Source organism: Botryllus schlosseri, chromosome 6 (assembly GCF_051294905.1).
Source record: "Botryllus schlosseri isolate E-star chromosome 6, Bs_hap1, whole genome shotgun sequence".
Taxonomy (NCBI): Eukaryota; Metazoa; Chordata; class Ascidiacea; order Stolidobranchia; family Styelidae; genus Botryllus; species Botryllus schlosseri.
Genome location: NC_137241.1, coordinates 4,165,809 through 4,180,100, shown reverse-complemented (window position 1 = coordinate 4,180,100; position 14,292 = coordinate 4,165,809). Strand labels below are relative to the sequence as shown.

Sequence of the window (14,292 nt, the reverse complement as noted above, 5' to 3'; positions counted from 1 at the left end):
AACGCAAAAGGGTTCCCCAGGTTATTCAAGGTTAAGAACCCCTCTGTACTAGTACAAATAAATCAGACATATATTTTACGAATCACTCATCATTTACGCTGCAGGGAAATAATAAGTTCAAACCTTTGAGCGCGCATATAAGAGCGGTGAAGACGTTGATTTGTATTGCCCTTTGTCGCACCACGTTCTTGTTCGCTTGCTTCACACATTCCGCGAAATGTCTCAACATCTGCAGTCTGTGTTTGGGCGCCACGTGTGGGAAGGCCAGACCAAACAAAGCTATCGCAGCGTCGATGACACTCACACCGAGAGGTAACGGACCCGGCATGTATTCACTCTGCAACGCAAAGTACCACCATTCACAATCGCATATGGAGAAACAATCAGCTTTCAGACAAGACAAGTCCGCAGTAGTGTTAGATCAAATCTTATTTCATAATTCCAGAATAGATTTCAACTAGATAGGCTTACTTACCAATCAGGAAAGTATCCAACTAAGCATTATAGCACACAGCACACTTATACCAACAAATAATCACCAGCTATCCCATGTTTATATAATGTTAATTGGCTCATTCCCCATTTAAATTACTCGGGGCCCAGGGAATACTTTTGTCAACGGATAATTAGTCTACGAGCTAAAAAATTGACTGGACCAATGCCATACATTTTGATCGGTGTACAATATGTATGACATATTGCATTGTGGAAAGACACAATTTCGACTGCATCGCACAATGAATATTCTTATTACATGGCTCACTGGAACTTTGACCAAGAGCAACTTATACGGCAAACACACAGTCAGGATGAAGTGGGCTAGGGAAATAATCGAGATTTAAAATTCTTAAACTAACACAGAAATATGCATGCATCTAGGTTCTACCAACCACCCACATTACCATATATCATCCAATACATCTTTAAGTATTACACACCATATCCAAATTATACCATGCAAGATGCAATCATGACCAATACCATTGCAATAAGCAAATGAGAAGACTTACATGAAAAGAGGGGAGATAGACAGCCGTCAAGTCATGCTCCAACGCGCCAGATCCCGCAGCACTGTTTCCTTGCAATTGCTCTTCGATTAAGCTCTGATCAGTCTCCTGCGAGAACCCGAAAATTTTAGTACATAAGTTTGCGTGCATCAGATTACTAGCTAGTCTTAATAATGAACCTGTGTGCTTTTAGCAATAAGTGCATTTTCAGAAATCTTGGCAATCATCTGACTTACACAAACTACTGGGTTCTTTAAAATGCATAACTAGAACTAGAACTATTCAGTTTTCAAAACTTGCAACTGGAACTAGAACTACTCCCTTTTCAAAATGCGCAACTAGAATTAGAACTGGAACTACTCACTTTTCAAAATGCGCGACTAAAACTATAGCCATCGTCAATGAACTAGATGGATAACGTAGTTTATACAATCCTGCAAGAATGAGTGCAGTACCACGCGAACAAGTCCCAATTCACAAACCTGCAACCAGGACCCTAACAACACGCTGTCGTTAGCATGACACAGCGATCGTAGAAGCGATGTAGTTGTGTTCGACGGATTGTCGGTCAACGTAAATTCAGCGACAAGTTCTCTTAACAGCGCGTGGAAGCTGCCTGCGGATGGGAAACATAAAATAGGATGCAGACTTTGAAATTTACACTTACAAAATTCACACATCGAACAAGAGATATGTTGCGTTTAAACGTATACGTGGAATATTGCGAGCAATGGAAGAATCTGAAGAATCTGTAGTTCAGACCAGACATGGACAACTAGATAATTCTAGTTATGTAATTTGACGAAATGCAGATAATCTAATTCTAATCTAATTTGAGCCATAGTAAAAACTCAAATTACAAATTTTACATCGGCGAGGATAAAAAAGCATATAAGACGTACAAACCTTCGTATGTTTTCGGAGGCATAAGCGCGAGGATATCATACAACCTTAGCCTGACCATGGCCGCACTCGCCTTCAAGTGCCCGCCGTGAGTCGCGACAACGTAAGAGATCCTGCAAATGGCAGAAAATATAGCATTGCAGGCACGCATCTACTGCATTTGAGAGACTCACATTCCCATCAGCGCCATGGCACTTTCTAGAGGCACCATCAGTTTCCTGGTGACATCGTCGGTCAGCAGTTCGCCGCAGTTGGCGACAAAACTTCTCATCGCTAGAAAGTGAATTCCGTGAGATCATGCAAGCAGGTTTGTAATAACTTTTGACCCAACTCAACTTGATTCGAGTCATTTTTTTAAATTTTTAAGTCATCATCTCATCAAGTCATATGACTCGAGACATATCGGGCCGGAAACCGTCCTATTATCTGTTCGAATAATCCAGCCAAATTAGAGGTGGATGAAGTAGTCAACGTTGGCACTCAAGCGAAAGTAGACATAGAAATTTCAAAGTAACTAAAAAGTAAGCATTCCAGGACTACTTGCATTGCTAAAATACTGAAAATAATCAACGCAAACCCCGACTCAAGCCAAAACTAATACCCGAGTTAAGTCGATGCTGTAAAATTTTTCCAGTCGAGTCACGACATGCAAATTTTCAAACTCACTCTCGAGTCAAGTCAAGTCGCTTGAAAATCCGACTCAAGTCAAGTCATTTTAAAATTTTTCAAGTTGAGTCACGATTCAGGCCTGGGTTACAACCCTATACGAAGGTGCACTTACCACATAATGCTCCTGATCTGGATTCCAGCGTCAGCTGCCACGTAAAAGCGTCTCCGCGTTGCCTCTCTTGATCCAACTCTCTCATGGAGCGCGGAAACGCGCTGCGCCACAACTGCAGTAACTTCGGAACGTGATTCCGCACAATTCCGGGACCTGCACATGATTCGAATTAAAGTGGCGGTCGGACTATTAACGATGACTGGGGCCACGCAAAATCTGATACCGGACTGACTGTCTCCTGAGAGTTACCCTGCCCAGTATAATCACTACTTCGATGGGCAATGAACAATGAGAGACATCTCACCTATTCTATGGCTGAGCAAAAATTGAGGAACCTTTCCAGCAATCAAGTGCCACTTATAAATATGACTACGTAACAGTTATATTGACTTGCGAGGTTAAAAAATGTATACTTTTGGCGGCCAGAAAGAGACAATGCCAGTTATGTCGAAATAATTTCCATCATCAATGCTACTCGAATCGAATAATAGTGTCCAGCCCTTGCAAAGGTGTTGGAATACAGTGTATCGGAAATGACATGAAATCTATCAGTTTCATCAAAACATTTATTGTAGATTGCGATTCATATTTCAAAAAATACATTCACAAAGTCAATAATAAAGGACCAAAGTACTGATCAAGTAAAACTCACAACTGTTAGGAAAAAATAATAATGAAGGACCTATGCTTGAGAATAGATGAAAACATTTTCTGCACTAATATTTTCTACACTCACAACTTTTCGCTTTTCCGCTGTTGAGTTATATCGTCGTATTCAATATAGGCAATACGCCTTTTTGTATTCAAGTAGTTACAATCAGATTACATCATTGTATTCAATACGCCTGATTCCCTATAATATAGTCGCATTCGTCGTAGTTTTTATACTAGCATGTAGGAAGGCATAATAAATTTCACTCCCAGCAGGTATATAAATCATTTAACAGTAACATACATTTCGGTAACAACATTTTAAGTTGTTTTTCAATTTGAAAAATGAACCAAAATATTTCATAAAGGCAGCGCATAGCGTCCAGTTGAAAGGAATATTTAATGTGGCAAAGTTCTTACCTCGAGTCATCAAAGCTCCAATCAGCAGCCAGCCAGCTTGCGTTTTGAACATGGTGAGATTCGTGTTCTGGGACGCAGAGCGCAGCAATTCCTCCGCCACAGCGAAAACAACCTGAAACGAACGTGACTTGAAAGAGATTCCGATAACGCAAGAGATTGATGAAAAACCAAAAGCAATGATTTTCACACAGAAATAGGGTCCCTTAGGACTCAAGTTATACACAAAACTGATGATAAAGGTAGTGCCAATAAAATCATTGTTTCACATTTAGCGTTGTCATCATTACAATGCGAATTTTATGGTCCCCAAATTCTGATTGTTACATTGTCATAATAGGTATCAGAACTTCATAAGAATTATAATGTATAAAAATAGATATATTTATTAAAATAGTAGTAAAATAGTAATAAAACAGTATATAAAAATATATATATTAAAATCTACATTTCATATCTTATCAACAGCTAAGCGCGAATCACAAACCTTCCCTTTGGCGTGCGGGATACCCATCGGAGATTCGCACACGGCGCCCAGCAGAGCGGCCAACGCGGCGCTAAATCCAGACACCGCCTCCCCAGATGACCTCAATGCTCGAATCCTAGCAACAAAGTCAAATTTAACGTCAGGAGAGAGAAGCGTTGCAGTCACTAGACTTGGACAGTTAGATAATTCTAGTTGTATACTTGGACTAATTAGAGCGAAATGCCAGAAATCGAACTCTAGTCTAATTTGTGAAATGTTTCCACGCTCTAACTTCAATTATAATTTGTTTTTTCCGAAAATGCTGCAGGAAAACTGTATAGTGTAATATGAGTCAAGCTCGGTGTACAGACACTTTCCATGATCATGTTTACGAGAATGAACTGATTTGACATGAACTGAACTTGATTTTTGGTGTATATCTTCCCGATTTGGAATTGGATCCAAGATTTCAGCAATTCTAATTGAAATCTAATTCGGAAAAAAAATGTGTTGCTATAATTCTAATAAATCAAATTAGTTGAAAATTTTCCATCGGTCTCGGGCAGTCATTACCTGTCTACGCATCTGTCGATCAGCGGCGATAACTGCGACGGCACGGCAGACGCGACACATCGCAAGCACCAAGCTGCTGCCAGCCGCGCTGCGTGAGACGGATGCAGTAAAATGCTCACAACAGGTTCCACGATACCTAAAAAAAAAACATGGATGCAGTCTCAGTTACTAAAGAATTAGGGGCTTGGTCAATTTGGTACTTGGCGGCCCCTAATCCTAATATATATCTACTCTAATGCCGAATCCTAACCTTAATCCATAACCACTCACCCCAACCCTGATCAAATCACCAACCGTAATTTAACTCTGACCCAGTGGTTCCCAACTTTTCCCGACTCAAGCTCGACACAAATTTTCCTTCCCCCACCCCCCCATATTTTCAAGACCGAAAAACAGGTCATATAAACGGGAAATTTTATGCAGCTAAACTCCGATCGATAGTGAGTTAGCTAAGAACATATCTTTTTGGTCAAATTTTGAGGCAGATCCAGAACAACCCTCAACTCTTAACAAGGGACACACGAAAAATCTTTGAGTTCACGAATTATTCCGCAATGAATGTAGTCCACACAGCAATGACACAATGCACTTGCGCAGTCATATTTAGTGAAACATTGTTTTTATAATTTATCAATACAGTATTGACCCATTGCTTCTAATGGCAAATTCACCAAGTATCGTTTATCACAGTGCACAATTTAAATTCATACTAGGCTCAGATTGGAGCACTCTAAATCTTTAATCATTGCGTCCAGCCCTAATTACAAACAGATATGATATTTGAACAGAATAACCAATGCGTGTCAACACACTTAATGTGATGACTGATTAGGAATGACAAATGTAAAACATCAGTACTTGTGCTTGCTTCAGCGACCAAAGGCGCCGCCGAAGTCCCCAGCGACTTAACAAGGCATCCCAATTCATGAGTGGCGCACACCAACGCGTGCTGAGTCATCGACAAATCCGCAGAGGACGATGCGTTGTTTCCGCCATGATCGCCCAGAGCGATAGCTGCGAAAAAAAACAAAATTAGCATCGTAAAATTTGTATTGCGGTTGTAAAAGCTGTAAGTATTGTAAAAATACAGTGCAACTGCTATGAATATGGGTGTTTGAAGATGATGTTATATTACATACCAATGACAGTGAATAGGTGACGATTCATAGCTATGTTGATCAATATCGTTTGAAGTGTAAATCAAATTCATACAACTAAATTAACTGCAGCAAGTCACTGAGGCAGTGGTATGTCCTGTGCAATTGCGTTCGCAGGGGGATCGGGGTTTGAAATCAAAGTACCACCCTTCTTACATGCCAATTCTAACTCTGATATTTATAACCTCATTTGTAATGAAGCGATTGGTACCACGGTGTTGCGTTTCGACCGAGCAATACAATGACACATTCCAAGATGAAGTCTCACATTTCGGAACTAGTATCTCAGAGAGAACAGCAGACATCACACTGCTTTGTAAAGAAATATTCATCATACTGTTATGGTTTTGTGTGTAACTCATATTTTAATGGTTTTGTTGATGCACACATTGCACAGTTCATTCTGTTCACCAGTAATCTATAGTGATGTATTAGTTGTGTAGTTAGATGTATAGGCCTACTATAGGCAGAGTGGTAGAGTTTTGTTGTTTTGACTCAACGAAAGGCTTGCAGATTAGGGTAAGTGCTCCATCGTTAGCAATAGTTGAGAACCACTGTACTAGGGTTAGCGGTGCATAAATCACTGGTCACAATCACAACAAAACAGACTGAAAGTTGATCTTGCAAAAAGGTTCAAATTCTTGTGAACTCTACCAAAGTAAGCAACAGAGCCTTTGATAACTAAGCCACCTAATGCTCATGTTTATCCCTACAACATTTGATAGTTTGGACGATCTCCACATATTCGTATGCACAAATGCTTATGCATCATTGACATCCGATATAGTCCAATTGGCCATAGAACAAATTTTAGAATGTACGATGGAAAAGGGAAAGTGCTCATGTATTATTGAAGGCTTTGGAGAGTCATTCTGGAAAAGGGATTAACAGACAGACATTGATGTAATGAAGTTACGTCAACATTTTACAGTCGAAGTTTTTGGTATTTCTATTCTCCCTTTACAATTTTTATCCAAATCACATTTCCTGTCTTAAATCGATTTCGATTAAATTTCAGGCTCGAAGGAGGCATTTTTCAATACTGCTGCAGCATTTCATGCTGGGCATTAAATTGACATTCTACAGTACAATGCCCCATAATGCCTGTTTGATAGACATAAAGATATGAAAGTCAAAACTGGAAAATATTGCGGCTTAAATCAGAACAGGCCATGAATTATGCCATTGGCAAACATCAGTTGGATAATTCTGTTTGTGCGAAAAATTATCAAGACGATAGGTTTCGCGACGGCGAGAGAGGTCGTTCAAACGTTCATTTGCGTGCCTCGGAGTCGACTTTTATCAAAATACGAAAATCTAGTTTAGGAGTTGTTATACCATCTAAAAATAGTACGGTGAGCTTAAGCGATTTCTTCGCCCTGATTAGTTAAAATTTCATGCCGGTAAAGTCGTCTTTCGTGATGTAATTGTTGATATACAATGTTCTTTCCAATCCTCCACTAGTTGCTGACGATTACCCCTGACGAGTGTCAGCCAAAAATTTTCGGGTTCATTTCAATATGAATATATCAATCAATTGTATATTGAAGTTCTGTACTTCCAGGAAGCTCGACATATAAAGACCAACGAACATCGCACTCTGTAACGTGTTGCGACTTACAAACAGAATTCATTTGCTCCGTGATAGCGTTGCAAAGTTCTCTGGCGGCTTTGCGTTGCTGGTTCTCTCCGAACATTCGCCCGAGCGTCGATCTCAGGATAAAATTCACGCATCGCCGCGAGTAGACTGCTTCCACGTGTGTTGGGACTGACTGTATACAAAGATGGATTCTAAAAATCATACCAACAACACACCGATTGCCGAATGCATCTTCAACATCAATGATATCAAAGGACACAAGAGAATGGCCAAGCCTTATTTTGTCTAGAACTGAGCGCTCTGAGAAGTCATGTGAAAAGTTTACACTGGTCACTAATGATTGTGAGAAGTAGGACTTGTCAAATTCAGACTCGATAATAAAGCAGACAGCCTGTAAATGTGCTACATCTAAAAGTGAATTAATTATCAAAAAAACTAACATATTGATTTGACTATTGCGCAAATGTACTTTGTCACCCCGTTAAAACAGGTTCACGACCCACTGGTCGAGAAGCATTGCATTAGAATAATTCAATTTTGCAAAGAGTACCTACAAAGTAATTTAATCTATGTAACAATCACAGCTAAATCATGCATAAAATTAAGTGGATGTGCATCTGAATTCACTGCACAGTGAAATCAGTCTGCCTACAGTCCAGCAAGAAAATGTAGTGCCACAATAGTTCCGAATCAATAAATATTCGCCGCATAAGCTCAAATGAGACTCAAGATCGCAACACCGCATCGATTTTTATATCTTCCCATTTCACGAATGGCAACGCGAAAATCAATAGCGGCGTTGGTAATGCAGAAAGCTACTCAGAGATGCACGTATCTAGGATCACTCGATCAGATAATGGACTAATGTGGCAGATTTTCTCTTCTAAACCCAAACAGCTGAAGTCTCATTTGAGATATGCGAGATTTACCAATTCAAAAAAAATTTTTGAGTATAGGCCTGCTACATCTTCATCAATCACCATACTTCGAAGCTACAAAGATCCTAGTTGGAAATGAAGAAAATTTGGCAGAAACGGATTCCAAGTTAACGTAATTCCAGAATGACAAAAATGAAATTAAAATGCAACCTGTTTCAATTCCACAAACAAATCAATTTTAATCAAGATAGATAACAGTACAATGAATTCCTATCCTGAATAATTGACAGTTTGGAACAATAAAAAATAGGAAAGACGTTTTACGTGAAAACAATTTTTATGTTCAGAAAGGGCAAATAAACTTTGCCATACTACAATAATTGATTAGGGCTACAATGTCGTTTGAATCTACGCTAGTGAATAGAACTAAATTGATCAATCAAACCAGGTATCAAGTAGCAGGCCTAGAAATCAATTTCACAGCATATCCAGACTAGGCATAGGCCTACTCACTAGAAATATAGCCATAAGACAGCTGCTGAAAATGAGGCTTATTTGGACAAAGTTGACGAGAACAGATTCAAGGGTGAACGAACATGAACACACATTATTATACCGGTGTGTATAGATAATACATACATATACACAATAGTATAAATTTACGGTGGGAAATTCTTCAAATTATCAACTAAAACCACTTGAATTGAGCCAAATTTGCTTTGCATAGTTTACTTAAACAATTCAACAATATCATGAGGTTGCCACTTGCCAGTAACATTTAAAAAAATTCCAAATTTCAAATTTTCCAACTCTAATAGTTACCAGCTGGAATTGAGCCAAATTTGGTATGCAGCGTTTATTTAGGCAGCCTAACAATTTTATCAAGTAGCCAGTACAATTTGAAGAAAAAAGATATTTTTGAACAACTCTAACGCACACTGAATGAAAATCACCCATCATCGCCCCATACCAGAAAACGACAGCCCCTTACTTTCGGATGAGACACGAGCGCGAGCACTTTCTTCAAAAACAACGACAGACTCCGTTCCAGCCATTTGGGACCGAGAAAGCGCGCCATCTCGACGTAGGCTTCCGTCACGCCGATCCTCACGGCCCGCGTGATACTCGCGCTGTTTCGCGATCCCTCTCTGTTGGCCTTACCGGCCGACGGGCCGCCTTGGGCGAAGCCGCCTGCCAACGTATTCAAAACCTCCTCCACGGTAGGCTTGCGTCCCTTCAATATCGCTGAACAGATGAATAGGTGATTACGATTACTGCATGGAACCAAGTAAGCCAGAGTTGTACAAACTAGGAGAGAGTTGACGGTTGGTTGACCAACTACTGGTTTTTTGAGTGGTGTTCTAGTCGAGGATTTTGAAAGTGAGTAGGTCTGGCCCAGGCGTCACCAACTCAAAACGGTTCGTGGACCACTTTTCAAATTTCGTAAAGGCCGCGGACTGCAAGAATTCAACGTCGAGATAGAATAGGCCATACAGTCTAACAACCATGTTTTTAAAACTATACGCCAGTACGACGGTGTGCTCTCTAACATGGGCAGTGGGCATATAGTTACCATAAAAGAAATAATATTATATCAAAAAAATACAAATGCAACTAAAAAATGTCACGATCATCACTCTTACTCTATTTTGAAGTATGGGCTGTGCAAGATACCTGACAATACTTTTCAGCGAATAAAGAAATGGAAATTGGGGTTAGCTAGACACGGTATTTCAGGAAACTATCTTTTCGGAAAGCTCGATCTTGTGGGAAAGCCCCACGTCGTTTTCTAAGCGTCTCGGTCCTGGCAACATCTGGGTCGTTGCACGTCAGTAAAAAGTTTTGAATTCATCATAAAAATGAAAAATTTTGAAAATTTTTCTGTCAACCCCATAAAATTGTTAGGCTGTCAGTAGAGATGATGGGTGATGTAAACCAAATTTGGCGCAATTCCAACCACTAGAAGCGAAGTTATTGCAGTAGGAAAATTTCCAATTCCATGATTTTATAATAAATAATTAAAGAGTTCGTCACCGTAAATACTATTTTATTCTAGTCCAAATTTTTCTACTGCAATAACTTTGCTTCTAGTGGTTGGAATTGAGCCAAATTTAGCGTGTGTCATCTCTACTGACAGTCTAAGAATTTTATTGGGTTGACAGAAAAATTTGGAAAATTTATTTTTTCATTTTTTAATGATAAATTCAAAACTTTCTACTGCAAGAAAATCACTTCTACTGGTTGGAACTGAGCCAAAGTTGGTGTGCAGCGTTGTTTTCACCAATCTAACAATTGTATCAAGTAGCCAGTGAAATCTGAAGAATTTTTTCAACAATCCTAATGCTCATTCGTATCAGCAAATTTCTCCTCCATGGAATGCTGCTATTAGCATCGCCGAAGCCGTATCAGCTAGTGAGGATTGAGGAATCTGGGGGTTGGGCACAGGAGAATAGCAAAATATGACCTCGCTGCGTGTTGGTGATCCCTGCTACAAATCATTATTTTCTTACAATTTGGCTTGGCTCTCTGTGATTCTGCCATTACGAAACCGAGCAGTTGGGCGATGGCGCTTCTCGCTTCGTAGCTGGTGCCTTCTAGGCCTTTGAATGATTGCTGGGAGAGTTGGTCGAATTCCGTGGAATACAAAAATGGCGCGTCCTTCACCATCTCTGTGAGGCACTGTAAGAAGAGAGTCCGTTGCTAGTTCATGCATTCATTAAAATCCTGCGATTACATGTACCAGTAGTGGCCAATATCATACCTCTGCCTGCATCATATCTTGCACAGAACTATGCCATTACCAAAATATTGTATTGAATCTACTATTTTGTTACCAGATTTACAACAATGTCTCATGGTTGATAGCTCATACAAATACGCTAATTTTGACATCTTAGCTAAAAGCTATGAAACAACATCAAACCAACCTCGGCAGCTGACTTTCTAACATACATAGACCGATCAACGAGACAGATTTTTGCGGACTTATAGATATCTCTATGACATATCGCCGCCGAAGGTCCGAGGCCAACCAATATCTTTCGCAGAGTCATCATCGTTTCGGCTCTTGCTTGTGACTCGGCATTTTTCATTGCTTTCACGAGCACAAGAACTGTTTCTTGCAGAAGCCCACCGAGCTGAAAAAGTCATAAACGTGGTAAGAATTATGATCACGTCTATGAAAGAGCAATTTTATGCAATTACCATGCGCCCACTTTGCTCATATAGACATCCAAGACATGCAATCGCAGCTCTATAAAATGAAAACAGTAGCCTATATTTATTAAAAACCCCAGACGAGTGTCAACCGAAAATATTCGTGTTCATTTCAATATGAATATATTGTTCAATTGTATATCGTGTGAAAATAGCACAGTAGGTCCGACAAAGCAAAAAGACAAGTGAAACTAAAATAGTGCATTGGACATGAGATACTCAACAGTTCCTAAAAAGATGCGAGTAAAAATCTTACAGTTTAGTTGGTAAATAGCTTGGGGAGTCATCCTTTGTGCGTACGACTTCATTGCATTTCCTCACAGTGTCGTACAGAGAAAACGTATCGCCGACCATATACAACTGAGTGAGACAGCGGCCAATGAGATTACGTGACGGCGGACCAGGGCCCGATAACAGTTGGTTGACGAGTTGCTCTGTCAATTTTGGCTGCTTCTCTTTGATATCGGACTGTTAAATAACAATTGCGGCATATAAATATTGATAATATAACAATTTATCCTGTGGGATGTACCAATCACAATTGACCACGAAATCAGGAGCAACCGTCCGGATATAATTATCAAACTGAAGAGAATGCTTGGGCTATTCATTGAACTTGCCGTCCCAGCTGATCAAAACATACAACAAATGGAATCACAAAAACAATCAATACACGTTGACCTCAAAATCGAATGCACCACTGGACTAAATTACACTTGTACACGAAAATCGCAGCATAATTTCTGTAATCTCGATTCTTCCTTTTCAATCATCTCTGCCTCTGTAACCATGCCAATTATTATTCACCGACCGCAATTCTTTGATCTGACCTCTTACAGAGAATGGGAAAGACAATTTGACTCTTATGAGTGAAATTTTGCAAGTTTACGTCAATCTCGCCATTGTCCTTAGGGGGGAAGTTGATCCCAGGATTATGTGTGTGCGTTTACCAGTTTTACCGTCAATAAAGGATGTAAATAGATAGGCTGTACTCACTTTTTGCGCTGCACTTAGCACTTTTTCCAAAAATCGGAGCCATTCATACACAAAAAGAGACTTTTTGTTCTGCGGGATTTGGCCCAACGCTTCTTCGTTTAGTAATAATCCGTGAGCGAGTTCCATGATTCCTGAATTCCTTTACTAGATGTGATGTGCAATGATGCTTTCTTTACAGTTCCGGTAATGGGTTATGAACATTAATCCATCAGCCACCATATAAAATGTTGCATTATAATGTACATATTTCTGAGAAAATATAGCAAATATAATGACCATTTTGCTCATCTAAAGTACCGATAATTTCATAAATATTAACGTTGACCGACTTAGAACATTTTTCTGTACACTATACAACAGGGTTGTAGTGACTAGAACAAAGACTTGACTGGAGTCCTTTTCTTGAAATGAAAAATGACTCGATTTTTACTCGAGTCATTGCGCACGACTCGATCAAGTCATATGACTCGACTCGAGACATATTATATGACTTGTTTCAAGTGTCGTGCAGCAGGATGCAGGACTGATAATTGAAAAATGTTTAATAAACATGTTTAGAGTGATAAAAATGAGTATAAAATGAACGCGGAGCCTTTGATATTAACAAACAGTTTAAGATTGGAAATTACCATACTTTTCCATGCATAATACGCACCCCGAAAATGGCATGTAGATTCTAGGAAAAAGCCTGTACCCATGTATAGTACGCGCCCTGCACGAGCAGTATATGCATAGTACATCCGTACATGCCGATACACGATACTCATGTTGATGTTGACGAACTTGCGCGTATAATAATTTACCGGCAATGGTTATTTTTTAGTAGTATCTGAAACTTAAATTATGCGCTCTGGTCACCAGCTATTAGATTATCTATTCATCATCTCAAAACATCAGACGAACTTGCAATACAATTTGATTTGATTCGCCAGTCCTTCCTCGAAAAGTCAAAATTGGGTTTAACTCGAAGGTGGTAAATCGCAATCCCATGTGGCTAAAATCTTTAAACTTTGTTTTATCAATTGTCAATCCAAATCCATGATCACCTCTGCTCACAAAGTCCCAGTCCTGCCCAAGTTACCCCGTCCCACTTCACTCTAAACCCACGACTTTCCCATTTTCAGTCATTCTCTTTTCTCATACTATCCACATATCTGCATCTGCATCTAATACATATGAGAAAGCGATGGCGTCGACGGGTACAATAACCTCTACGAAATCTACGATGTCGACGAAATAAAAAAATAGGAATCAGAATCACTTCAATAATATCTATAATCCTTGGGTTATATTTTTCATCTGAACAAGTCACACACAATGTACAATGCGATAAAACACAATGCGATGTATTGAACAGATAGGAGGATGTCGGACGACACGCAGTTGCGATCCGTTTAATCTAACATCCGCCTCGGCCTAGAGTAGGGTTACCATATTTTTGTGAAGCAAATTCCGGACACTCTTTAGCGCCCACTAGCGGATTTTAAAATGAGGGTTGACACATTGTCCTTCAATATGACGTCACACTAGCAAAGCATTGCCCATCGACTGTATACACAAGTGTTTCTCAACCGGGGGTCCGCGAAGCATTCTCAGGGGGTCCGCGAAGCCTCTTAATTTACAAAATAGTTGATAACCTCATTTTTA

At 39.7% G+C, this 14,292-nt stretch overlaps 1 protein-coding gene across 1 annotated transcript in view; it reads right to left on the bottom strand.

Moving 5' to 3' along the window:
* Positions 1 to 12,892, bottom strand: part of LOC145440919 (HEAT repeat-containing protein 5B-like) — a 41,391-nt gene extending 28,499 nt beyond the window's left edge. Inside the window, exons 1-17 of the mRNA XM_080318692.1 lie at positions 12,646 to 12,892; positions 11,906 to 12,117; positions 11,638 to 11,686; positions 11,361 to 11,570; positions 10,944 to 11,112; positions 9,425 to 9,678; positions 7,577 to 7,727; positions 5,657 to 5,812; positions 4,799 to 4,934; positions 4,247 to 4,361; positions 3,763 to 3,874; positions 2,692 to 2,844; positions 2,084 to 2,183; positions 1,914 to 2,023; positions 1,490 to 1,623; positions 1,011 to 1,115; positions 124 to 337 (exon numbers count right to left, since the gene is read on the bottom strand). Of these exons, the coding sequence (XP_080174818.1) occupies positions 124 to 337; positions 1,011 to 1,115; positions 1,490 to 1,623; positions 1,914 to 2,023; positions 2,084 to 2,183; positions 2,692 to 2,844; positions 3,763 to 3,874; positions 4,247 to 4,361; positions 4,799 to 4,934; positions 5,657 to 5,812; positions 7,577 to 7,727; positions 9,425 to 9,678; positions 10,944 to 11,112; positions 11,361 to 11,570; positions 11,638 to 11,686; positions 11,906 to 12,117; positions 12,646 to 12,771 (2,506 nt within the window). The 5' untranslated portion in view covers positions 12,772 to 12,892. The remainder of the gene's footprint in view (positions 1 to 123; positions 338 to 1,010; positions 1,116 to 1,489; positions 1,624 to 1,913; positions 2,024 to 2,083; positions 2,184 to 2,691; positions 2,845 to 3,762; positions 3,875 to 4,246; positions 4,362 to 4,798; positions 4,935 to 5,656; positions 5,813 to 7,576; positions 7,728 to 9,424; positions 9,679 to 10,943; positions 11,113 to 11,360; positions 11,571 to 11,637; positions 11,687 to 11,905; positions 12,118 to 12,645) is intronic.
* Between the last annotated feature and the right edge of the window lie 1,400 nt (positions 12,893 to 14,292).